This window comes from Phocoena sinus, chromosome 3 (assembly GCF_008692025.1).
Source record: "Phocoena sinus isolate mPhoSin1 chromosome 3, mPhoSin1.pri, whole genome shotgun sequence".
Taxonomy (NCBI): Eukaryota; Metazoa; Chordata; class Mammalia; order Artiodactyla; family Phocoenidae; genus Phocoena; species Phocoena sinus.
In genome coordinates this window covers 159,749,366-159,774,144 of record NC_045765.1, presented here as the reverse complement: position 1 = coordinate 159,774,144, position 24,779 = coordinate 159,749,366, and the positions used below count along the sequence as shown (strand labels likewise).

Sequence of the window (24,779 nt, the reverse complement as noted above, 5' to 3'; positions counted from 1 at the left end):
CCTGCCGGATTTTGGACTACTTGCTGGTCTCCCACACAACAGCTCCTGTGATGCAGGGAGAACATTCAGTATTCTATTCTTATAATGCAAAGTTAGAAGGGTCTGGGGTATCACTTCTTAGATGCCAGAGGCTGCCCAGTTCTTCCCTGGCACTGAGCTGCCCATCAGCCAACATTTGTTGACTGACTGAATGAAAACACACGCACTTAGGATCCGATGCTTCAATGTGTCCCCAAGAACACAGTCCCTGAAAATCAAGGACTTCAGATAAAAGACTCATGTTGGGAGGACAAAGAGTATGGCTAGCACGATACCATGTGTATCTTCCCAACATTGGAAAAACAGTTGGCTAGCAGTCATCACAGAACACCGAACTCAAACATCTCTCAGGGGGTTGATGGGACGGTCGTTCTTTCTCCGAAATTTTACCTTCGTCTTCCCCAGCTGCCACTCGCTGTTGGAGGCGTCATAGAGCTGCAGCAGGGCCGTGCACTTGCCCCTCACGTCCTCAGGCAGAGCCACGTTCCTCGCCAGCACCTTATATCTGCAAAAGAAGAATGCCCAGCGTCACCTTGCGCTAAAATCCGTTCCCCAGCCCCTCTGCAAAGAAAGAGGGTCTCTGCAGCTCTGTCTTGCCTTTTGTAAAAATCCTGGAAGGGTCTTCGGACAGCATACCCAGCTTTCCGGATCCTGACTGTCTCCAGCATCCCGGAGTACCGCAGCTGGTTGACCACAACTGCCTGTTCAAACTGGTCGGGCATCTAAAACATGCCAAGAGGTGAGAAGATGACGTTAACAAGACCGCACACCCCCCCCCCCCCCCCGCCATGGTTTTAAACACACACATTTTGAACCTACACAAATATACAAAACAGAAGACAAACCCCACCCCACATACCCATAGCCTAGCTGTAACAGCCAGCACCCATGTCAATGCTGCACCCCCATCCTTAGCCCACTTACTCCCTGACCTTGGATTTTTTTTGAAGTCCCAGATAGTACACACTCTCATTTGTAAATATATCAGTATCACTTTTATTTTTTAATTTTTGGGCTGTGCTTTGCGGCATGTGAGATCAGTTCCCTGACCAGGGATGGAACCCGTGCCCCCTGCAGTGGAAGTGTGGACCACTGGACCGCCAGGGAAGTGTTCCAGTATCATTTTTTAAAATAGAACCACAACACTATCTTAAAAGATACCAATAATTCCCTGATATTAATATCCAGGTTCAAATTTCTGATTATTTTACAAATTTCATAAATGGACCACCATTTTTAATGCTATGTTTTCCAAAGAATCTTAAGTGTCATGCAAATATCACTTTATTTACTTTTCAAAATTCAATTTCCAGGCATTTTTTTTAGCTGAAGAATGCAGTGATCCAGTGAGGGCTGGGGGCGGGGTTAGGGGCTGGGGAGGAAAAGGAGAGTTTGTAAGTGGAGAAAACAGACAAAAATGAAAAAAAATTAATTTTCTCAATTTCCAGTCAGAAACCCCACTTATCGAGCTCCATGCTATGGTCACTAAATAAATTAATCCCAGAACATACAAACAAAAGACAGAGGAAATCAAGCCAAGACTTAACATTCTGAACCATATTCTCTTATCTGTTCAGTTGCCAAACAAACTGGTGTTGCTGACAGGACAATAGTCTTTCAGGGTAAAGCCCAAAAGTATGCCATTTCCCACTCACAGCTTTTTGGGCAGTGATTTGTGTTTTAATCCAAACACCCCATTCCCTTTAATTAATTCGTATTTTCTTATCTTACACAACTGTGTACAAAATGACTGAAAAATAGTGCCATAGAACACAAGTACATTGTTAAAAAGTGCAAAGACGGTAAGTGGCTTAAATTTGCGAGCCTTAAAAACTCAACCAGTCATTAACACAAAATCAGGCTGAAAGCCATGTTATTCTGTACGCTTTCCAAGCTAGCAAAAAAATAAATCTGAAGAATGCTCTGTAAATCTCCCTTGCAGCGTTTGATGGAAAAGCTGCCATCATATCCAGCAGGATGACTCGTCTCATATTTAATTTCCCCTACAAACACTGGGGTCAGATGTCTACTCAGCAGTATTCTACCGGAGTCTAGCCAATAAATAAGGGCGAATATCCAAAGAACTGGGGCTCACTGGTTTCTGGTCTTAATTATTTCAAATATCCCTAGACAAGAAAGAATAAAATAAAAGCATGAAAAAATTAGCCTTGATAACTCCTTTCCCTTATCTTCGGATTGAAACACAGAGAGAGAGGCAACTGTTCTGAGGGTATTTGGTTAAAATGCTTCTGTTAGATTTATTTGGGAATATAATCTGAACAGTAGCGATCCACAACGACCTGTAGAGCTAATATAAAACAAACACTGAATAAGGCATGAGACTTAGTTAACTTTGTTAATTCATAGAGAAAGCTACGAATTTCATATTTATTCATTTGATGCTCAAAGACTTGTTAAATTTAAAAAAAAAAAACCTCTCTAAATCTCTCTCAAACTTTCACTGTTCCTGACCCATACTTTTTTCCTTGCTCCTTTTCTTTCAATCTCTACTTAACAAAGTCCGTACAATTCCTTAGTTTGGCACTAGTTATTAAAACACTCTGAAAAATATTACTAAAGGGACACCCCATCCAAAAAGTCCAGCGGCACTTACCATCTTCCAGTCCCTCCGAGGAACATTCCACCTTCGGTTTGGCTCTCAGGCCAAAATTCATATGGAAAACAACTGCCACACTGACCTTTTCGCCACAGCTAAAGACACTGAACAATAATGAACACCATTCCTGTGCTTTAAAAAGTGCTCGGTCGCCATGACAACCCCTTCCATTCTCGGGCTAATTAGTGTGGTGTGGTTGTAGGATTTCATACAGCCTCGGGAGGGGAGGGAGGGTGGGAGGGAGCCACCAGGAGTGGCCACTCTTTCCAGGCTCCCATTGTGATTGTGTTTCTGCCCCTTCACAGAAATTTAACCGGGGGAAGGGGGATCTGTTCGCAGATTGTCGCCCTGGGCAACACACAGGGCAATCACGAGGGGAGTAGACCTGTATTTCCATTGGTGGGTCTCAACTTCCTTTTCTTTCTGGTGAATTTAATGTTCAAAGATGACACAGCTGGAGGGTGGACAAGTCACAACTCAAAGGCATGTGGCCTTTCAAAACTTCAGCTAATGCACTCCAGTCTGTACTGGTAACTCTTTTCCAGAACTGGAGGTCCTCCCTCCAAAGACTGCCGGCAGTGTCCTAACTGTGAAGTTTTGATGACCGACAGCAAGGCAGGATTTGGGAAGTAACAGTCATAAACCGGGGCAATTATAGTCCCAGGAGTCTGGTCTTGATCCGTTTACTGAATCTAAATGATTAAACACCTACTATGCGCCAAGGTTTTGTGATTCATGCTTTCGGGGGAAACAAAAGGCGGGGGCTGGATTCTTTTTTGTCTTAAATCAAAACCCATCACCAGAGTAGGACATTCATTACAACTGATGAACCCACATGACACATCCTAATCACCCCAAGTGCATATCTGACATCAGGGTTCACTCTTGGTGCTGTACATTCTATGGGTTTTGATGACTATGTAATGACACGTGTCCATCATCAGAGCATCGCACAGAGTGGTCTTGCTGTCCTAAAAATCCTGTGCTTCATCTATTCACTTCTACCTCTCCCCAACAGCTGGCAACCACTAATCTTTTTACTGTCTCCACAGCTTTTTTTTTTTAAGACTAATTTTTTTAAAGAGTAGTTTTAGGTTCACAGCAAAATTGAGAGGAAGGTACAGAGATTTCCCTTATACCCTCTGACCCTCACTTGCATAGCCTCACAGGGCTGATTCTGTTTCCAAGGACCCTGAAATTTAGGAGGGTGACAGGTATGCCAAACATCACTACTTATTTGGTAGATGGCCTACTACAAAACCATACTAAAAATTAAAGTTACGTTCCTTGGGAACACGGGACAAAGAGAAGTACTGAGGGGGCATGGGTGTCACGTGAATTTGAACCCAGGTCTGACCCAGAGTTTGGGCTCTCACAACTCCCACTCACTGCTGCAGGGGAAGGGACATTCTACACAGAGAACACAGCACAAACCAAAGCCAAGAGGTGGAAAGAGAACCTGGCATGTTCATAGTTCAGTCCAGGATGGAACGCGGAGGTGGACGGGGACCTGAGCTGTTGGTGGACACGGCACTCAAGTTTGATGCCACTGTTTCCAGGATCGCGAGCTGCCCGCCGGGGGCAGACCTGTGCTGTAGAAGGATCCCCGTGTTGGTAGCAGCAAAACTGGAAACAAGACCAGAGGCATGGCTGGGTCTATTTTGATATCATGCCCATCATGAAGTGTTAGGCGGCCATTACAAAATAAGACCAAATTAAAGATGCCCCAGTTAACTCTCAAGCCTTTTTGAAAGGTGAGAAAAAGAAGATGCAGAAAAGTATGTATAACAATGACCCCATCAAATAAAACACCTGCTCTATGTATGTACATGTGTGTGAATATACACATTTAGATACACAATGTGCAGAAAAGGATAGGAGGAGACATGCCAGGCTGTTACTGAGTGGGGAGCACTACTATGGGTGGTGGGAAGAAGAGACAGCTGAGAAAAAAGGGGGGAAAATGAGACGGCACTAAAAGAAGGAAATAATCACGTATGTACAATATGAAAAATTTCTATTTGGCTATATATCTTTGAAGACACTTAACTTTTTTTTTTTTTTTTTTTACAAAGTAAAAAAAAAAAAATCAGGTACAGAATGGATTGTAGAGGTCCTACTTTGAACAGCGTGGACACAGAGGCAGAGAAGCAGGGAGATCAGGGGCGAAGCTGCTGTAAGGGAACCTTAAAGTGCAAACGACCCAAATGTCCATCAACCGATGAGAAGACAAACAAAATGGTCTATCCATAAAACGGAATATTACTGGCCGTAAAAAAATAAAGCGCTGCTACATGCTGCAACATGGATGAGCCTTGAGAACATTATACTAAGTGAACGAAGCCAGTTACGAAATACCACGTGTTACGTGATTCCATTCATGTGAGACGTCCAGGACAGGAAATCTACAGAGACAGAAGGTAGAGTGGTGGCTGCTAAGGGGTGGTGGAGGGGATGGGGAGACAGAGCGGGGACAGCCAAGAAGTAGGGCATTTCTTTTTTTATAAATTTATTTATTTTATTTCTTTATTTTTGGCTGCGTTGGGTCTTCGTTGCTGCGTGGGCTTTCTCAAGTTGCAGCGAGCGGGGACTACTCTTTGCTGTGGTGCATGGGCTTCTTGTTGCGGTGGCTTCTCTTGTTGCAGAGCATGGGCTCTAGGCATGCGGGCTTCAGTAGTTGTGACACGCGGGCTCTAGAGCACAGGATCAGTAGTTGTGGCGCACAGGCTTAGTTGCTCCACGGCATGTGGGATCTTCTCGGACCAGGGATCAAACCGTGTTCCCTGCATTGGCAGGCGGATTCCCAACCACTGTGCCACCAGGGAAGTCCCCTAAGGAGATTTCTTTTTGAGGTAATGAAAATGTTTTAAGTGTCTGTGGTGATGGTTGCACATCTCTGTGAATCTATGAAAAACCATTGAATTGTACACTTCAAATGAGTCAGTTGCATGGTATGTGATTTATAGCTCAATAAAGCTTAGGAAAAAAGGTATTGTAAAAGCCAGACTGACATGGAGACATTTAAAATGGACGAAGAGAGACGGATGCAAGAGAGTTTGTATCCTGGAGACAGGGTTAAATATTTTTAGCTTCAGGTAATTTAATTCTAAAAAAAAAAAAAATTAGAACTTTCTCCTCTACAATCTGAAAAAATAAGATTTCAGAATGCCTAGACAAAACAAATGACTGGTAACAGAGCATGCTAAGCCCTCCACAAAAATCAATTAGGGTAAGCCCAAGCTTCTGCAGCTAAAAATCTAAATAAAGGGCAACAGACGTGCTGGCAAACAGGGACACAAGACAGGGGAGGTGTTTTACAACAACAAAGAAAAGAAAAATGCATTTATGTGTTAATGAATATGATTACCCCAAACATTACCTAGCCTTCCATAATTTCAAAAATACTGCATAGAGGGCTTCCCTGGTGGCCACAGTGGTTGAGAGTCCACCTGCCGATGCAGGGAATGCGGGTTCGTGCCCCAGTCCGGGAGGATCCCACATGCCGCGGAGCAGCTGGGCCCGTGAGCCATGGCCGCTGGGCCTGCGCGTCCGGAGCCTGTGCTCCGCAGCGGGAGAGGCCGCAGCGGTGAGAGGCCCGTGTAACCGCAAAAAAAAAAAAAAAAAAAAAAAAAAAGTACTGCATAGAGACAATAAGAAGTGTGATGGTGGACTTGGAAATAGTCACCTGTCCACGGTAAGAGGACATTCAATCTGTGTTTGTTTAATTAAAGGAAATAGAATAGTTAATTACCTGTGGACCCTTTAAGTTCTAATGCTTTTCAGCATCTGAGGTCTCACAGAAACCAATGGAGAAGCCCTGAGAAGAGTCCAGGGACAGGGGGTGGGGTGGGAATGCAGCCTGCCACGCCGAGGTCAGGGGGTACTGGCAGGGGCCAGCCAGGACTGCAGAGAGAAGGAGCTATCCTCTGACGGCCAAAGTCAGACACACTCTGATTAAGCATTACATCGACTAGAAACCGAGTCAGCGGGTGGTGGGAAATCCGGCTCTACTGCTGAGGTCAGACCCTCACCATGCCTCAGAGTCTCCTGAAGAGAAGAGACACAAGCTGGACAAGGACGCAGGACTGGCACAGAAGTGACTCTTATTTCACTCTGCTGTCATCCACTGTTATGTAATATCACTTAACATGGATCTATGAGAGCAATTTTTTTAAAAATTTGATATCAGGGGAGAAAACTGTTCTCTCTAGAAGAAATAACATGCTTAGTCTGACTCTACATTCATAAATTGATGACTATTATAACTCACGGTAACTTACTTACGCACCTTGTGCCAAAGAGGAATTAAGGCAAGACAAAATAAACTGAAAATAGATACAGTGATTGAAAGAGAACACACAGTAGAAAATGCATTGTATTACCCTTTTTGCCTTGGCTGACAGGAAGCTCAAAGTTAAGTTTCCTTCTCAATACTAACTTCTGTCAACCAGGTATTTTATTTTGCCTTAATTTTTGAATCATTTTTCATAGATGTTAATCAACAGATTCTCAATTCCTTTAAGGAGCCTATATTATTTTATAGTCTAAGACGGCAACCATAAAATACATAATCTTAAAAACATTAATAATTTTTAAAAAGAAGAATTTTATTATTCTAACCTCAAAGATCTACTGATGATCATACACATAGAATTTCAAATGCTCGTTTAGCAGCCTTGCAGGAACCAAGTCCTCTTGTTTGTAGAATTTCAAATGCTCGTTTAGCAGCCTTGCAGGAACCAAGTCCTCTTGTTTGTATGTGCGAGGTGCCCACAGCAATCCTTCAACTCATACAGCACTCGAAGGCAGAAACCCGATGGGTGGGTTAGATGAGTAATATTATTGCATTTTGCGGATAAGGAAACTGGAAGTGAGCAAGGCTAAATGACTTGTTCAAACCAGTTAATATTTGCTTAAATCAAACAATTAAAGCTCAAAGAACTTTGCATTCCTGAAAACTAGTATGTGAATCAAACTTGATACGAACCATATTTTTCTACTGACATGTTATAAAACCGGAGGCATATTTCCAGAGGATATAATTCTCAAAGGAGTGAGCTAGAAACTTCTTTCGGGAAAAGACTGCAATGAAATCCGGGCAGAGAACGCACCCTATACTGTAGCATTTCCAGAACACTCGGTCTTTTGGGCACATGGAGACATTTTCTAAAAATTTTAACACTAAGGAGGGGGCCTTAGGGACAACCTGTCAGGTGCTGACCTGGTGTAAATACAGGTGATATAAAAAAATCACAATTCTAAGGGCCACGGCAGTGTAGAACAGAAACCGGCACACTGCACTGAGTTCAGCCAAATATCTATACACAGAAACAACTAGTGGACAGAGGGCACCTTTTGGGAAATCAAATAGCAAACTCTGTGCAAATCCGTCTCCAGTCACTGGTCCCATTAACACAGACAACGAAAGGCTGACAACACCGTTACTTTGTGTCTCAGCGTCAGAGGACTGACAGAATTCAAATGTTCCTTGACTCACTTGTGGTTGCAACTCCACCTGCCTCTCCTCCCTGGATACCACCTGCCAAGGACAGGCGCTCGAGAAGAGCCGATACGCCACAGTGGACAGAAGAACACACTCAGAACACGTTGAACTCCATCCCGTGGAAGGAGCCCACAGGTGACAACGTATTTAATGATGACTGCTTTTGCTTTAATAATAAATGCAACTTGATAATTCATGCGGGCGCTTCTGAACACAGGCTACAATTTATTTCCAGAAGTGGTCCTTCTCTCCCTTTTAAGAAGACGCTTAATTTATTCAAAGTCTAAAAACTAGCCACTTGATAGGATCTCAATGTCTTAGAGATGAGGTAAAAGTAAACATTACTTACTGTTTTCATCAATCAAAAGTATTTATGAAGAACCTTCCATGAACTGAGCAACCAGAGGCAACTGTATGGGATGACCCAGAGCAAACCCAGCCCCTGCTCTGACCCGACAAATGCAGGTTCTCTTTGGCTCCAATCTGCTTGGAATGCAATATGGAAGCAAGTCCTGGGCCTGGACATACGGGTCCTCAGAGCACAGAGTAACCAAACGTGGGATCTAAGCATTATGCCAACACTTGTTTTATTGCCCTACCTTAGTAGCCTAATACAAAAATAATTTTTTAGAACTTTATATCGATAAGATTTACCTCCAACCCAACACTGGTAGATTGTTTCTCAAAGTGAGTGGTATAACATTCTAAAATTAATTAAAATGAAAGAGTTCTACTTTTCTCATTGTGTTTTTTAATGGCCCCTGACTGTCTTCCTCTGTGAAATACCGTAAACTTTTATCTACCTACATACTAGCTCTGCATTGGAGGGACTTATTACACAGTCCATATCGTGGAGGATTAGTATCCAGCATCCCAAGAAATGTAAAATAAGTTGATTCTTGGGTAAAACCATTACATGATTCTTCATTTTGCTAAGTAAACATTGTGGAGTGAGAGATGCCAGGATTACAGAGACTATTTAATATATTAGGAATATTTTTATTTGCATTAGGATCATGGGATATGCCTTTACCCTAATTCAGCTTTAAACACAAACAAGCAAACACACCTTTAGAAGCCTGATAACCCTTCATCAACTTTAAGAATTAAAAATTACATTAGAGTTTACCAAGTCAGTTATGTTACACTTACAAGATATCATGCCCAACCTTACACTGAGTGGCGACAAGACTCCTGTCCTCACTCCCTACTAATTAACTTAACAAAAAATTAAGACGTGAGGCCTCTCCATCTTTATTTGCTGTCCGTGTTACATCAAATTCTCAAAAGCAGTTAATAAATAGCATGAGTTTATCATGCTTTGAACGGTTTTCAAAAGCATGGTTACTAAAGCAGCAGTATAACTTTCCTGACCTTGAAAAGGAAGTAAACAAAAGCCAATTAAACTAGAGACAAAGGGTCTTTGTCTCACATCAGTCATTTCTCTCCGGGGCAGTTCAACATTCGACACAGCTGTTGCCACTTGCTAAATTCCACGTTTTGAGAAAAGAGGCAAACGCATCCCCCTCCCAGGCGAGGAAGGGGAAGCATCATGGTTACGCAACTGGTTAAAGCTATTGGTCAGTCCCGGGGGGTCAGATTACAGAGCGTGGAAATTTCTCACTCACCCAGTACAGCCTTCAAACCACACCCTTCCCAGACGAGCACAGTTGAAAAGCAAGGAACTTCAAGCTGTTATAGGTGGAAACTGTGGTCCACACCTCAGGTCCACACAAACCCCAACTACTTAATGGGAAGAAAACTTTGAACATAAATATGCGTACATGAAACCTTCCTAAGGCACAGCCTTAGCCCTATTATACCCCCTCCCTGCTCCTGAACTTACAGCGCACCCCAAATTAAGACAAGGGCTTCAATTTCACATGGGAGGCCCCCCCCCCCCAGTAAGCTCCAATCTACCTCTCCAGTCAATACACCCACACACACCCTCCACGTTTTAGTCAAATTAGAGATAACTCTAGCTGTTTTCTGACTAAAACCTTCACTTCCTGTCTCATCTGGCTAAAGCCAACTTCTCCACCTGAAATGCCCTCCCGTTGTCTCTAACTGTTGAGTTTCATGGATATTTTAGGGGTTTCTCAAATACTCCCTCCTCAATAAAATTGTTCTGGATGTATCCAACTGGTGCAATCTGTGACCTTGACCATGCTGTTCCTCGTGTCACATTTTTTTTTTAAATTGAAGTATAGTTGATTTACACTGTTGTGTTAGTTTCAGCTGTATAGGGAAGTGATTCAGTTTTACATATATATATTTACATATATATTTCTTTTTCAGATTCTTTTCTATTATAGGTTATTACTAGACACTGAATATAGTTCCCTATGCTATGCAGTAGGTCCTCGTTATTTTATATATAATCATGTGTATTGGCTAATCCCAAACTCCTAATTCATCCCCCTCCCTTTTCCCCTTTAGTAACCATAAGTTTGTTTCCTATGTCTGTGAATCTATTTCTCACAATTTTTTTAAAATATCCATTAGACGTATCCATGAGAACCTTCATAAGAGTATAAATTCCTTTGGGCAGGAGCTGAATCTTAGGAATTTCTCACTAAATTGCTAACCACTGGACTCGACACCTCAGATAGGTACCCACTTATCCTACTGTATTGCATAAATGAAAGGGTGGTCCTGTTTACAGCTGTTTCAATGTACTTGTTTGGTGATAACTTAGAAACAATATCAAAAGCACAGTACAAGAAGGGAAAAGCTGCTAAGTTAGATTTCATTAAAATCAACTTCTCTGTGAAAGACATTGTTAAGACAATGAAAAGACAAGCAATACACTGGGAAAATGTTTGAAAAATACATAGCTGAAAAAGACTGTAATCAAAATACACAAAGAACACTTACAAGTTGACAATACAAAAACACAACCCAATTTTTTAAAAAGGTAGAAGATCTGATCAGAGACACCATCAAAGAATCTATAGGGATGACTAAGAAGCATATGGAAACACACTCAACATCAGATATCTCAGGAAACTGCAAATGAAAACAATGACATGCCACTGCACACCTATTAGAATGGTAAAATCCAGAAAACTGACTAATACCAAGTGCTGACAAGGATATGGAACAACAGGAACCTTAACTCACAGCTGGCTGAATGCAAAACGATGCAGCCCGTTTGGAAGATAGTTTCTTACAAAGCTAGACATAGTCTTAACATATAATCCAGCAATCACACTCCTAGGTACAGTCATTCCTCTGTACCTACAGGGGATTGGATCCAGGACCCCACCCTCCATGTATACCAACATCCACATATGTTCAAGTCCCTTATATTAAATGGTGTAGTATTTGCATATAACCTATGCACATCCTCCTGTATACTTCGTTTCTAGGTTACTTATAATACCTAATACAATGTAAATGCTACCTAGATAGCTATATAAATATAATGTAACTGCTATGTAAAGAGTTGCCGGCATGTGACAAATTCATGTTTTTCTTTTTGGAACTTTCTGGAATTTTTTCTCCTGAATATTTTTGATCTGAGCTTGGTTGAATTCCCGGACGTGAAACCCTTGGATCGGGAGGGCTGACTGTATTTACCCAACTGAGTTGAACACTTATATTCACACAAAAACATACACGTGAATGTTTATAACAGGTTTATTCATAGCCATTAAAAGCTGGAAGCAATCATCATGTCCTTCCATAGGTGAATGAAAAAGAAACTGGGGTACATTCATTCAACTGAATATTATTCAGATTTAAAAAAAAAAAAAAAGCTGTCAAGCCCTCAAAAGACACAGAGGAGCCTTACTTACATACATAGTGCTAAGTGTACGTATGTGATTCCAATTGCATGATACTCTGAATAAGGCAAAGCTATAGAGATGGTAGAAAAATGAGTGGTTGCCAGGACCTGGGGGAGGGCTGAATAAAGAAGAGGAAAATTCTAGGTTGGGGAAACTATTCCATATGATACTATAACGGTGGCTCCGTGACATGACACATTTGTCAAAATCCACACAACTTTACAGCAAAAGAATGAACCCTGTAGGATCATGCCAGGAAATAACTCAGATTGTCACAAAAGAATCTAAATGTATTACAAATGTATGAAACAACATCACAGAGAAGGACTGGGGGGAAAACCTGCAACTAAAGTAGCTTTGGACATGGATTCTATTCAGTCTAAGACTTAGAGGCAAAAGGAGTCGCGATCCTGATACCACTATATGTTTATACTGGAATGGAACAATTAAATAGATGGATGGTGGAAGAAAACCTTAAGGAAACTAATTCTACCCAACTAGAGTTGATTTACTTTGATGAGAACAGCAGCAGAAAAACCCAACTCTAATGCTGGCTTAGCCTCAACTCTAAAGCATACCAGTCACAAGGTCCAAGCAGTCCTCAGAATGTGTTTCTAGAGAACAAGCCGAAAACACAGCTCAATACCCGCCTATTTTTTTCAGTTGTTCATATGACACAACTGGGATGTGTTTCTATGGGAAAGAGTTCAGGTCAAGATGCACTGAAGGCACTTTTCAGCATAGTATTTAATGAGGACAGATGTAAAAGACATTGGGAGATACAAGTAAAGCCTTGTTTTCTCCATTATCATTAAATGAAAGAATAATGCATGCAAAGGTTTTTTTTTTTTTAATCAAAAATATAGAGAATATATGTAATGAAAACCCCACAGCTCTCCTGGAGAAAACCACCCTTGCCAGTTTCCTGTGTTTTCTTCCAGACGTATTCTATGCATGTATAAATGTAGGACTGTGTGTGCATGTATACAGATGCACGCATGCACATACAAATAAATACAAGCTTCATTTTTTTTTAAAAAAAAAAAAGCAAAGACATGTTTGACGTTTTGCTCTATTTGCCTAAGATCATCCTGGAGAACTCCCTGTGAGGACACACAGATCTCCCGTGTTTTTTCACAGCAGCACACTGTCATTACTAGAATGTGTCTAATCAGCTCCCTAGGGAGGGACATTTAGGTTGGTTCTACCCTTTGCTGTTTTCTATTCAGCTTTTACTGAATGAAAGGAAATAAAGTGGAACCCTGGAGTCCCCACACCAGGAAATTTCCTGTCAACACTTCCATCCCTGGCTCCCCCTCTGTTTCATGGTGGATGCAGTTCTGTACTTTTGGTGCCAACGGTTAGGAGCCCCCCCACAGAATAGGAAGGTGATCACCGCAGTGTGAAGCTTTATAACCTCCTCTATCTCTGCCCAGCCTCTACCTCTAAGGAAAGGTGATGACTGAGATGCCTTATATGTGAGACAGGCTCTTGTTCTATGAAAGGGTGACACTGTGGACTCCCTGCTTATATTGTGTCAACATCGGTTTGACATTTCAATCAACCAGTCAGAAACTAATTACTGACGAGAAGAATAACTTGAAATTTAAATTTGCCAATTTTCTATTGCGTTCCAGCTGACATTTGCACAGCACTGTATAGACCAGATGTCGTGTGTTCATCTCTGCCGCCCTGTGAGGTGGGCAGGGCAGCTATCAGCATCTTCATTAAACAGGTCCAAAGAATGAGTGATCTGAGCCACATCACACCGCAGTTACCAAGACAGAGGAACAACAGGTACTTACTTCTCCCAACATCAGAATCTCTGCAGCTTCTGCCAAAGCTTCCCTAGAATGCTGTAACTCCTCTACTTATCCACAAGTTCAAGTCCAAAGAGACTTCGTGTGAGTAGATGCTGTGAGCGTCTGTGGGTGGCTGATGTGCGTCTGTTCTGGTGCCCGGATTAGACTGTTTATGGATCTCTAGGGTGGTGGTGGTAGTAGCAGCAGAACTACTGCTATTAGTAGTAACAGACTAGTAGCAGCAGCAGTCATGGCAGCAGTAAGAATGAAGGCTCACATGTGCCAAGGACTAAGTGCCACGCACCATGCTTACTTTGTAATGCTAGCTTTTCTTGAACTTTGGCAACTCTGAGGTAGCGATCATCCTCATTCCCGTTTTACTGATGCATAACCTGAGGCACAGAGAGGTTAATTAACTCATCTAGGGTCAGGAAGCTCCTCTGAGAAAGAGCCAGGGGAGAGTGAGGGTCGAGTCTGCATTAAAGCCACTAGCTACACTGCTCCTCTGCAAGGTGCAAGTTCAGGAGGCGGGGTGGGAAGTTCCTGTAGCTCCAGAGTATTCATTGTTTAACAATGGAGTTTGTTTCCTGATACATTTGCCCTAAATATTCCTGAATGAAATTCATCACAATAGCTATCTTGGTAGCAGACTTTAAGCCAAAACAGAAATCAACTTCTGAAGATTAAAACACAAATGAGACAATACATTCAGTTAGAGTAGGGGCTGGCAAAGAACAGCCTTGGAGCCACATCTGGGCTGCCATCTGTTTTGTAAATAAAGTTTTATTGGAACACTGCCATGCATTGTAACTGCTTTCACAGGACAGTGGCAAAGCCTAAAATATTTCCTATCTTGTCAATTACAGAAGAAGTTTGCCAACCTGAGCTGGAGAGTGAAAGCCAGGGAAATGGCGCACTCAAATAGTACAAACTGAACTGTGTTCCAAAGGTAATTTTATACACCAGATTTCGAGAAATCAATATGGAAATAAAATAAAAAATACGTCAATAATTGTGAAATTTATTACCTGTTGAAATAACATTTCGGATTTGTTGGGCTAAAGCCTAATTTCACAAAAAAATTTTTTTAAGGGTGGCTACTGGAAAAATTTTAATTACATACATGACTCACATCTTACTTCTACTGGGTAGTGCTGCCCTAATAAATTAGGCTGAACCTCTGCTCTATAAGGACTTGGACAGCTTGATACCATATTCTACTTGCATTTGTTTGAAACTTGGAGCATCTTTTACATAAATGAACTGTCGGACTATTTTAATACACGGCTTAAAGAGACAAATAACACATGCTTCTTCTCATTGAAAACATTACCCATTGTTCAAAGGTGAAAACCAACACTCCCACAAATAACGTGAAACAGAAGAGACCTCATGAAGAGTTTTCCTGAGGCCAATGACTCTAAACAAAGAAATGAGACGCGAAGAATTTCCATTAACTTCAAATAAAGTGTGAAATATCAACACAATGACTCTCAAACAAAATATGTTAATTTCATTTTCCGAATGAACTTATGTTTTGTTTCCAAAGTCACTCCAGAATATTCCGGGGGCATCACATTTGTTTTATTTAATTGGCCTCTCACTGTCGTGGCCTCTCACTGTCGTGGCCTCTCCCGTTGCAGAGCACAGGCTCCGGACGCGCAGGCTCAGCGGCCATGGCTCACGGGCCCAGCCACTCCGCGGCATGTGGGATCCTCCCGGACCGGGGCACGAACCTGCATCCCCTGCATCGGCAGGCGGACTCTCAACCACTGCGCCACCAGGGAAGCCCTGTTTTATTTTTAACAAGTCAGTGAACCCAGAATCTTCAGCACCCAGAAACAGAGCACCACTGGGGGAAGTTGTAACAAAGTTAGATTGAACAGGCCAGAATGGGAACACAGACATTGTGATGTTTTTTCCCCCAAACTTGGCAAGTAAATGCTTACAAAGGCTATATGCCTAACAGCTCCCAATGTTTGGCCCGAGCACCTTAAGTGGGTCCGTGGGACACTTCCTCTTTTGAATCTTAGCTGCCATTGTGGCCATGTCACAAACTTGTTTCCAAACCGCATAAATGTCCTGAAAACCACACGTATTAACATTTGGTCGAGCGCTTCCTTGAGTTACAAGAATACAGGCCTCCTCCATGGCTTCTTTCTTCCATTCTTATGCCTTTCCGGTTTCCTGCCTTTAACAACCGGCCCTGCACCTGCTGCTCTGACCGCCCTTCCTCCCGCTGGCTGTGCATGTTGAATATTGCTCACTGCTGGGTTTCCTCTCCTCCCCTGCATACAAGGGAAGCAGGCAGACACCCCCGCTCTGCCTCGCTCTGGGCCATGAATTCCCAGCAAACCCTGCAGGAAGTTCCTGGTCTTCGTGCCTGCATATCAGACCCCTCATGGGGATGAGGCCCCCCGGTGCCCTCTGCCACTCACGTGGGGAAGACAGAAAGCAGTGTGTTCCTGCAAAAATGAGACTCCCCTGGATCGCTAACAGTGGAGCTGGCATTCACTTCTCACCACTGAAAAGAAGAGATGGTTTCCCTCCTAAATTAAACTCGAGAAGCAGCAAACAATGGTATCTATTATTTAAATATGGGTGACTCTGTACAAAGGATCTTCGTTACCTTAATTGAATCTGAAAGAACCCTATTAAGGCAAGCGGGCAAGCCAGGAAGATTATTCCATCACATGCATGGAGGAGGTGAATCGGATACAACTTGTGTGCTGTGCCCAAGGTCACGTGACTGGCGAGCACTAGGACCTCTGTCTAGATTCTGGGCTCTTCCTTCTTGTAGGAAAACCAGGTGGGCATGACTCCAAGTGTGGCCTGTGACAGGTGCCAGGCCATGAGGAGATGGACACGGAAAGTGGGAGTAAGCATTTAAGAACTTCTACAGCAAGATGACACGGCCACATCATTTTTATTCTATTTTTCAAAAGTACCAGTCTGGACTTCCCTGGCGGTCCAGTGGGTGGGATGCTGCATTTCTACTGCAGGGGGCATGGGTTTGATCCCTGCTAGGGAACTGAGATCCTGCATGCCACGTGGCGTGGTATTTAAAAAAAAAAAAAAAAAAAAAAGGCACCAGTCCACAACGAATTGGCAAGAATAAAGAGAAGTTCTCTCTTGCTATATATAATTTGAGAGGTGCTGCTTTAGGAGGTACCAATGTCAATTTTGGGTAATCCTAAGAAACTTCTTGATAATCGTGTACACAAACCTGCCGTTATTACAGTTTTATCAATTTTGCATGAAGGACTAGACTTATTCCCCTTTCTATTGTTTAACATCAAATCAGGCTCAACAGATAAGGGAAGTGTACTTACCTAAATCCTTTCTCAAAACTGTTACAAGCATAAAGTGCCTATTCAGAAAATCTGATATCACATCTCTGTTAAAAAAGTTCTCGGAACTGTACACAAGATAAAATCCAAACATTTGTCTTTCTGCATTTCCAGCTTCATCCCCTCCACTCCTCGTCTCAAGTTTTATTCTCCAGTGGGGCCCGTGAAGCCTCCCTTGTTAACGGAACTCCCACTGTACTCAGGGCAGCTGTCCTGGGAGTGAGATCATTCTAAGTCAACTCTGCAAACCCATTCACCTTTGCCAGATATTCACTCTTAACTTCCCGTGGAGTGAGGCTCAGCCACAGGCCCCAGGCTGGCCCTAGAACCAAGCAGAGAAGCCAGCACCAGGGAGACGTGAGGTAAATCTACTGAGATTTATTTTTTTTCTTCTTCCTAATAAAAGGAGAGCCATTCCTTTTGGCCCAGCCCTGATTCCTTTCAGAGGTAATGCTTACTCCGAGAGGCCAAAGCCTTTGTTTGCTTTATTCAGAGACGCATCCCAAGAGTACAACAGATCCTCAAAAACCATCTGTTGAAAGAACTGAATAAGGACGTTCTGTGAGGATGTGATGGCTGCCACTGTGGCAGCCATTTTGCAACCTTGAGGAAGGACCAAGGGAATTGCAGATGCATCTCTGTGAAGCCGTAATATTGTGAAGCCTCTAAACAAATGCTTCTTCTAAAATGTGATCCTTATGTATTTGTATGCTGTGTAGGTCACTGTTGGCCAAGTTATTTTGTGTCCTGTCACTGAAGAGTTGGGGTCTGCCCAAAGGGACATCAAGGGTATCATGTGTGTGTGTGTGTGTGTGTGTGTGACACACCTGTGTGGTCTCTTGGTAGTTGGACGAGGTCCTGTGGAGGAAGGGAAGGATCACCCCTAGGAAGGAGGGGGCGCCAGCGAGGAACGGGCTCAGACTCCAGAGAGATCAAGATCCATGGTGAAAACGCGAGGCTGATGTATGGCTTAATACTCTACAGCGGTTAATACCGTCAGCTGCAAAAACACTCAGAAGGCAAATGAGCAAGGGAGCAGAGGTCAGCGGTGGCGACATGAGCTGGTGTGTTGTGTCAAAGCCAGACAGACATCCCAGGGTTGTGGTCAAGTTCAAATCTAGGTCAGGGAAGACAGAATCAAAGACAGAACGCATGGACCCAGGTTCCATGGCCACGGTGAGAACCACTAGGTGGCGGCCTCATTGGAAGCGGCCAAATAGGCAGGAGGCCCGGGACAGGGTGGTGCCAGGAAGGTGGTTCTCAAAGTGTAGCGAAGACCTGACAAAGTGGGGGAGACAGGATGCTGCGGAGGAGGAGGGCGGGCAAGCTGGCTAAGAGCCGATGTTCTCAGGCCCCGGCTGGTTCTCAAGGTGAGGTCACGTGCAGAAGTGGGAAGCTGACATCACGCTAGGGGTGTGGGAAGGCTTCGAGGGAGGGAGGCGAGAGCAGGGAGGTCTCCTCCTCCGAGGCCGGCGCAAACATGCCCTAGAATCCACCGGAGCACTCTTCTCAATACTGTCCGGCAAACCATGGAGTCTGAGAAAGAGGAGGACAAGAGCATCACCCAATATGAGGCTGTCCATCTGAAGGGAGGCGAGGTCGGCGAGCCAAGGGACCTTACAGACGCCACAAGTTCATGACTAAATGGCTCACGCCTCCTGCCAGACCTGGGACATTGTTTTGTGTCCGGGCTCAGCTTGTGATCATTCGAAGCTGGCCATGGGATGGTTTGAGCACTCTTTAAAATATGTGGGCCCACCAACGAAAGGCCCACCAACGAATCCAACTGAGGCAAGAAGATAATGAAATCCCAACACGATTTCACGATCAAGAGAAACTAAGGGACTGAGGTCTATGCGAAGAAAAGCAACATGTTCACTCGACGAGGGAGTAAAAATAATGGACGGACGAGACGGCCGGTTGGAGGGCAAATTTAAATTCTGAATAGGCCACATACATGTAAAATTAGGGGTTCGTAGATCAAGATTTAAAAAAAAAATTGAGGGCTTCCCCCGTGGTGCAGTGGTTGAGAGTCCGCCTGCCGATGCAGGGGATGCAGGTTCGTGCCCCGGTCCGGGAAGATCCCACATGCCGTGGAGCGGCTGGGCCCGTGAGCCATGGCCGCTAAGCCTGCGCGTCCAGAGCCTGTGCTCCGCAACGGGAGAAGCCACAGCAGTGAGAGGGCCACGTACCACAAAAAAAAATAAATAAATAAAAGATCACCCTGTCAGTTAATATGTGTTGAAAGACAACCTCAGAAAAACACTGAAAAAGTGGGGAGGGAGGGAAGGACTAAAGGTTTGTCCTAAATCAGACCACAAACCGTGGTAAAGCCAACAACAGAAGGTCCAAACCTTAGCGTAAACCCCGTCTGGAAATCCTCACAGAACAGCCTCCCTCTTGGGTATAATCTGTTGCCATTTTATCTAACGAATGTAATTAAACGCTTTTTATCTTGCTAAACTAAACTTGAATCTCTCTCTATTCACTGGTGTTCTATTTCTACTTCTCCATCCACCATTACTGAACAGGTCACAGTCCCCTTTTATTCAGACTCGCTGTGAAAAACCATGCTGAGAAATACAAATTAGGGAGGCAGCTGTCGCTCTCTGTAGATGCTGGCAAGGAGGCTCAAATCAGTCATGAAAATGCTAAAATAGCTGTGAAACTTACCCAGTGGTTTATACCATCACCAAGGTCATGTCGATGTGACAAGGACGCTAAGGACGAAAATGTACGGCAGGGGGGTGAGGAGGAAAGAAAGAGAGGATGGTGTCCAGTAAGCAGACAGTCACCTACGTCCAGGAAAATGTGTCACACTGAGAGCTGTAATACTCGGCCAGAGTTACGACTTTTACAATGCTACATCAGTAGGTACTAAGACATGCCATCATGGCCAGTGTACAGATAATAATCCAGAGCATATACTTCTATGGTTTCTTGCTTTAAGGTATTTGAACTTCTGAGACAAAAAAACTTCTGACCCCCTGGAAACCAGAGGTCATTCACCATACTTAGTTCCAAAAAAACCTGTTCTTTTGAAAAAATGAGGATGCAGAGGAGAACAATGGTTTTTAGAGGCAAATAAATAAAAAGCCATATTGGGACCAAAGAGTTTGAACTGTCATAAAAAGTAGGAAAATAAAAATGGCACCTCGGGAAAATTTGAGCCTAAGCCCAGAAATGTCAAATATTAGAAAAAATATGATTTCACCAATTCATGTTAGTTGAGAGCCGGAAGGAGTTTGAGAAATCACCCCATCTCACCACCCCATTTGTACAGGAAGAGACTGAGCAGAAGCTACCAGTCTACATTTGCTTAAAAGAATTCACTAAGCAAAGAGCCACCTCTTTGATAATGGATGTAGCTGATTTATAAATATTCATCAATACAGGCTGGGCTAACAGAAAAAAGTCAAATGGAGAACTTTACTTGAAAACTGTTCCACACGGTCTTCTCTGAGAGAAGTGGCATCGTATTGGCATGTCCTTGGTAAATTCTACTTTCCCAAAGGAAAATGAGGGTCTGGTGAGAAGGGGACATGGGGAGTGCAGCTTCCTAGGAGTCCTTTCTCTTGCTTATTCATGTATTAAACTGGTTGTCTACAAGTCATAATGGGAAATTAGCCAGCCTTAGATACAGCCAATATCTGTTAAGTATAAATTAGGAACCCACAAAATATTCCGCTGAGCGGTTGGAAGTTGCTAGGAAACGGGAGGTCAGGCGATGCCCAAAGGCCAGGTTATTCCCATCCCTGGGGCCTGGACAGGACTGGTTCATGCTGGAGCCCCAGCATCACAGAGGCAGACCACAGCCTTCTGAGTCATGTGACTCAAGATGCTTAAATCTGGATGCCCCTCTTGGTCTTCTACTTGGGGAAAGGACCCAATGAGAAGATCCAAGGAAGACACAGGAAACAGAAAACATAAATATGACAATAATACACTCTTTCTCATCTGTCTTTAGACTAACATTATTTCCTGCATATCCTTTAGTAATCCAATTTACTTATTAACACTTACCGTGTCTCCCATTCTTAGATTTAAAGCATACTTTTCAGGGTTCTGATAATACATTTTTCCATGAATTTGTTTTTAAACACATCTACCCCCAAATGGATGCATATGCTTCATAAATTCTATTGGAGGATGTGGTGCTGAGTTAGTAAGTGGTGAATAAGTTCAAGAAGAAACGAACGCCTCTTTATGCTGGGACCGTCACAGTCAATAATGGAAGGGCCATACCAACGCACATACGCTGCCTCTTTCCAGGGCGACAAACATGTTCATTATTACTTATCAGCCACCACGACCATCAGTGGCAGGTGTGCGCCAGAGTCTGAGCCAGAAGTTTTACAGACATGATCACAGTTAACCTCATAACCACGCTAAAAATGGGTGACTTCTGTCCTCACTCCATCAATAAGCGAACTTGAGTTGGTAGACCAATGTCACGTGGCTGGCGAATGACAGTGAGCCCAGCATCTCCTATAAGACTCCCCTCAGTCCACCACAGTACGCAGCCTCCTGACACATCTTCGCTAATCATTTTAATCCAGAAATGATGAAAAGATTAACCTGTTTTATCAATCTGTTTACTATATAGTGTCTGAAGGACAGATTGCCGTATTCACTAACAAACAGCAATACAATCAATTTGTCCTTTGAGAACTATGAAACCTTATGCCATTAGCCTTGGAATATGTAGAAAAACAAGCCCGGGTTAAATGACTGCTACAGAGTCACTGGGCTGCTGGGATGAGGTGTGCATTAGAGGTTAAATTCTGTGTTTTAGGCCACAAGACCATGGGACCAGGCCAGGTGGGATCAGTGTTGTTTAGAAACACTACTGTGATACATTGTACACTGGTGAACGGTCTCAAAAGTCCTCCTGGGTCTGTCTCCACCTTTTCCTCCCATCAACGTTTTGGCATCGTCAACTCTGATCCGAGGCCAGTCCGTGATTTATTAACTGAAACGGAAATGCTTTAGGCACGACCTATTCATCAGTCATTTCTTCCTATATTTTTGCACCCAAGCCCTGAATATAGTTAATGGTCAACCAAAGAGTGTTGCTTCATCTATCCCTATATGTCAGTTAGGTCTGTTCGTCTCTGCCTACACCCTCTCTGGCTCTGCATCCTTGGCAGTTTACAGTCCCCAAAAGAGTGCAGTCCGGGTTTTAGGCTAGTTTATCAAAGCAGAACCAAGAACAGAAAAGCCTGAGTACCCAAGCCAGTGGCTAAAGGCCCTTCGAATATTCCCAAACCGCTTTCTCAATCGTTAAAATACTTTATCCCAACATGTTGTAACAGGGAGAGTGGATGTGCTCTGAGCAGGCAAGGTGAGTAATGCAGAACAAGTGGCAATTGTATTGTAGTTAATTTTTTTTTTTTTAATCGATCACGAGAAGGGAAAGGCTTTAACTCTGTCAACACTGGCAGAGCTCCAGGTTTGTGTAAACCAGGAAATGCCCCGAGCACAGCTCCAGACACAGCAGGCGTTCCTGAGCAGAAGTGGCCCATCTGCTGATGCAACGAGGCTACAGACAGTGGCTGGTCCAAGAGATGGTCAGTTCCACAGAGATTTGCAGTTTTTTGTACCTTTTTGCACCTTTGATACCCAGCCCCGGCACTAACAGGTTGCGTCTGAACCCGGGAAATCCCAATCACGTGACACCACCACCAGGTCCGACCTGCCCTTCCACCTCCACACAGGACCTCATTTCCCTAATTTGCAAGGTGCCTCCGACCAAATGGCTCTCAGGGCTGCCACTGTGTGTACCCACGGTTCAATGTAAACTGAACAGTCCAAGCTTTATTGGAATTGATGTAATGAAGGCACTGAATCAAATACAGAGGCCAACTTTTCAGGGTTAATAGCAAAACAAAAGAAAAAGGAAAAGAGAAAAAAAAGAAAAGAAGTCAAGTCAGGCTAATTTCCCTTCTGCCATTTCTCAAGCTGCAATCAACATATTCAAGATTCTTTACATGTGGCTCGAATAATCTGGTGGGGTTTGTCTTTCCAGCTCAGCAAAATTGGCCTCAGTCCTCTACTTACATAGTGTAACAACCTTATTTAAACTGTCTGCTACTTATATATGTAACAACCTTATTTAAACTGTCCCACTGAAAACAACATCAAGGGATGCCTGACAGACTTCATATGCAAACCCTTGTCCTGTGCCTCAGAGGCTGAAATCTCAGTAACTCAAACTTACTGTGCATGTTCAAAGTTCATTTTCTTGTATCTAAAGAGACTTTTGAAAAAAACGTTAAATAGTATCTAAAACATTGTTCACTGGTGAAATTTTCACACATTTTTAACAGGGACACTTTCATTTCGTAATGGCAAACTTTTTGAGTCTATTACAGAATTCTTAAAGCTAAACAGTATTCCCTTTTTAGTGAAATACTGGCAAACGAAGCATCTGGCACACTTTAATGAGCTGTTTTATCCTTTCACAGTGGCTGAAACTAGGACATCCATTCATCTGAGAAAGTGGATAGCACAGAGCGATTACGTAATCCTGCAGGATATGCTGATATCCAGGGCACTCCACCCACCCCCCCAAATTTTAAATTTTCTAATACTACTTACTAGGAAAGAAAACAGTAATATATGTTTCATTTAATGATTCAATACCTGTGAAAAATGTTACAGGATATTATTTTCACTTTATATTCATCAGTTAAAACAAAGTTCAAAGCCATAACAAGTGCTATAATAAAAATTAAGTTGTAGATGCCATTTTTTACCAAGAGCAACGGAAAAATAAGGATAAGCCCAAGAAATAATCAGCGTTGACACCTTAACCCAGTGATTTCCAACCAGGGGCAATTTCGCCCTCTGGGGGACATCTGGAGGTGTCTATAAACATTTGGGGGAGGGGGGTGGGACTGGCATCTATGGGGAGAAGGCAGGGCTGTTGCTACACGCCCTATAATGCACAGGACAGTGCCCCTCAGCAAAGAAATGTCCTGCCCAAAACGTCAACAGTGCCAAGGTTGAGACACTCTGCCCTAACCCAATAAATTTTAAAAAAGTTAAACAAGGAGGTGGAAGGAAAAGGATGTGAAATTTAATCATGGACACATTGCAGTTTGAAGTGCTGGCCAAGCACAGACCCAGGAAAAAAGTAGGTTACAAAGCTGGGCTATGAGGCCAAAGCTTAGAGGAGGGTTTCAGGCTGGGAGAACACAGCAGAAAGGTACTCACCTGGGCTGAGAGCAGAAGGAGAGAAGTGAGCGTTTCTTTGGGAACAGCACAGGTGAGGAGGTGAGGGCAGCACCCAGGGAACCAGTCAAGAGAGGGAGGGGGAGGGCAAAGGGAGGGGGGAGGAGGCTTGGTCAGAGAAGTGCCAGGAAGGAGGAGGTGGCAGGTGATGCCACAGCCCTGGGGGTGGGAGGTGGAGATTAGGAGGGCAGGGCAAAGAAAAACTCTACCTGGAAGCTTTCAGCAGGAGAGAGGCAGAGGCAGCTTGGATGGCATAGCCTCAGAAATAAGAAAACAGGTACGGACTCTTTTTAGAAATGTTCAGCAGTGGAAAGAAGACTGCTCTAAGGGGAACCTGGTCAAGCTCCTATTCACTCCCACCTCCCCTTTCTTTTACATAAATAAATAAATACATATATTTAAATACAATGAAAGTATCAGCAAGGAGACAGGATCCTGGGA

At 43.4% G+C, this 24,779-nt stretch overlaps 1 protein-coding gene across 2 annotated transcripts in view; it reads right to left on the bottom strand.

Annotated features, from left to right (window-relative positions):
• Positions 1-24,779, bottom strand: part of MYO10 (myosin X) — a 216,367-nt gene that overhangs the window by 36,012 nt on the left and 155,576 nt on the right. For both annotated transcript variants that reach the window (XM_032627992.1, XM_032627991.1), the window contains exons 20-21: positions 637-761; positions 430-544 (exon numbers count right to left, since the gene is read on the bottom strand). In XM_032627992.1, coding sequence (XP_032483883.1) covers positions 430-544; positions 637-761 — 240 coding nt within the window. The remainder of the gene's footprint in view (positions 1-429; positions 545-636; positions 762-24,779) is intronic.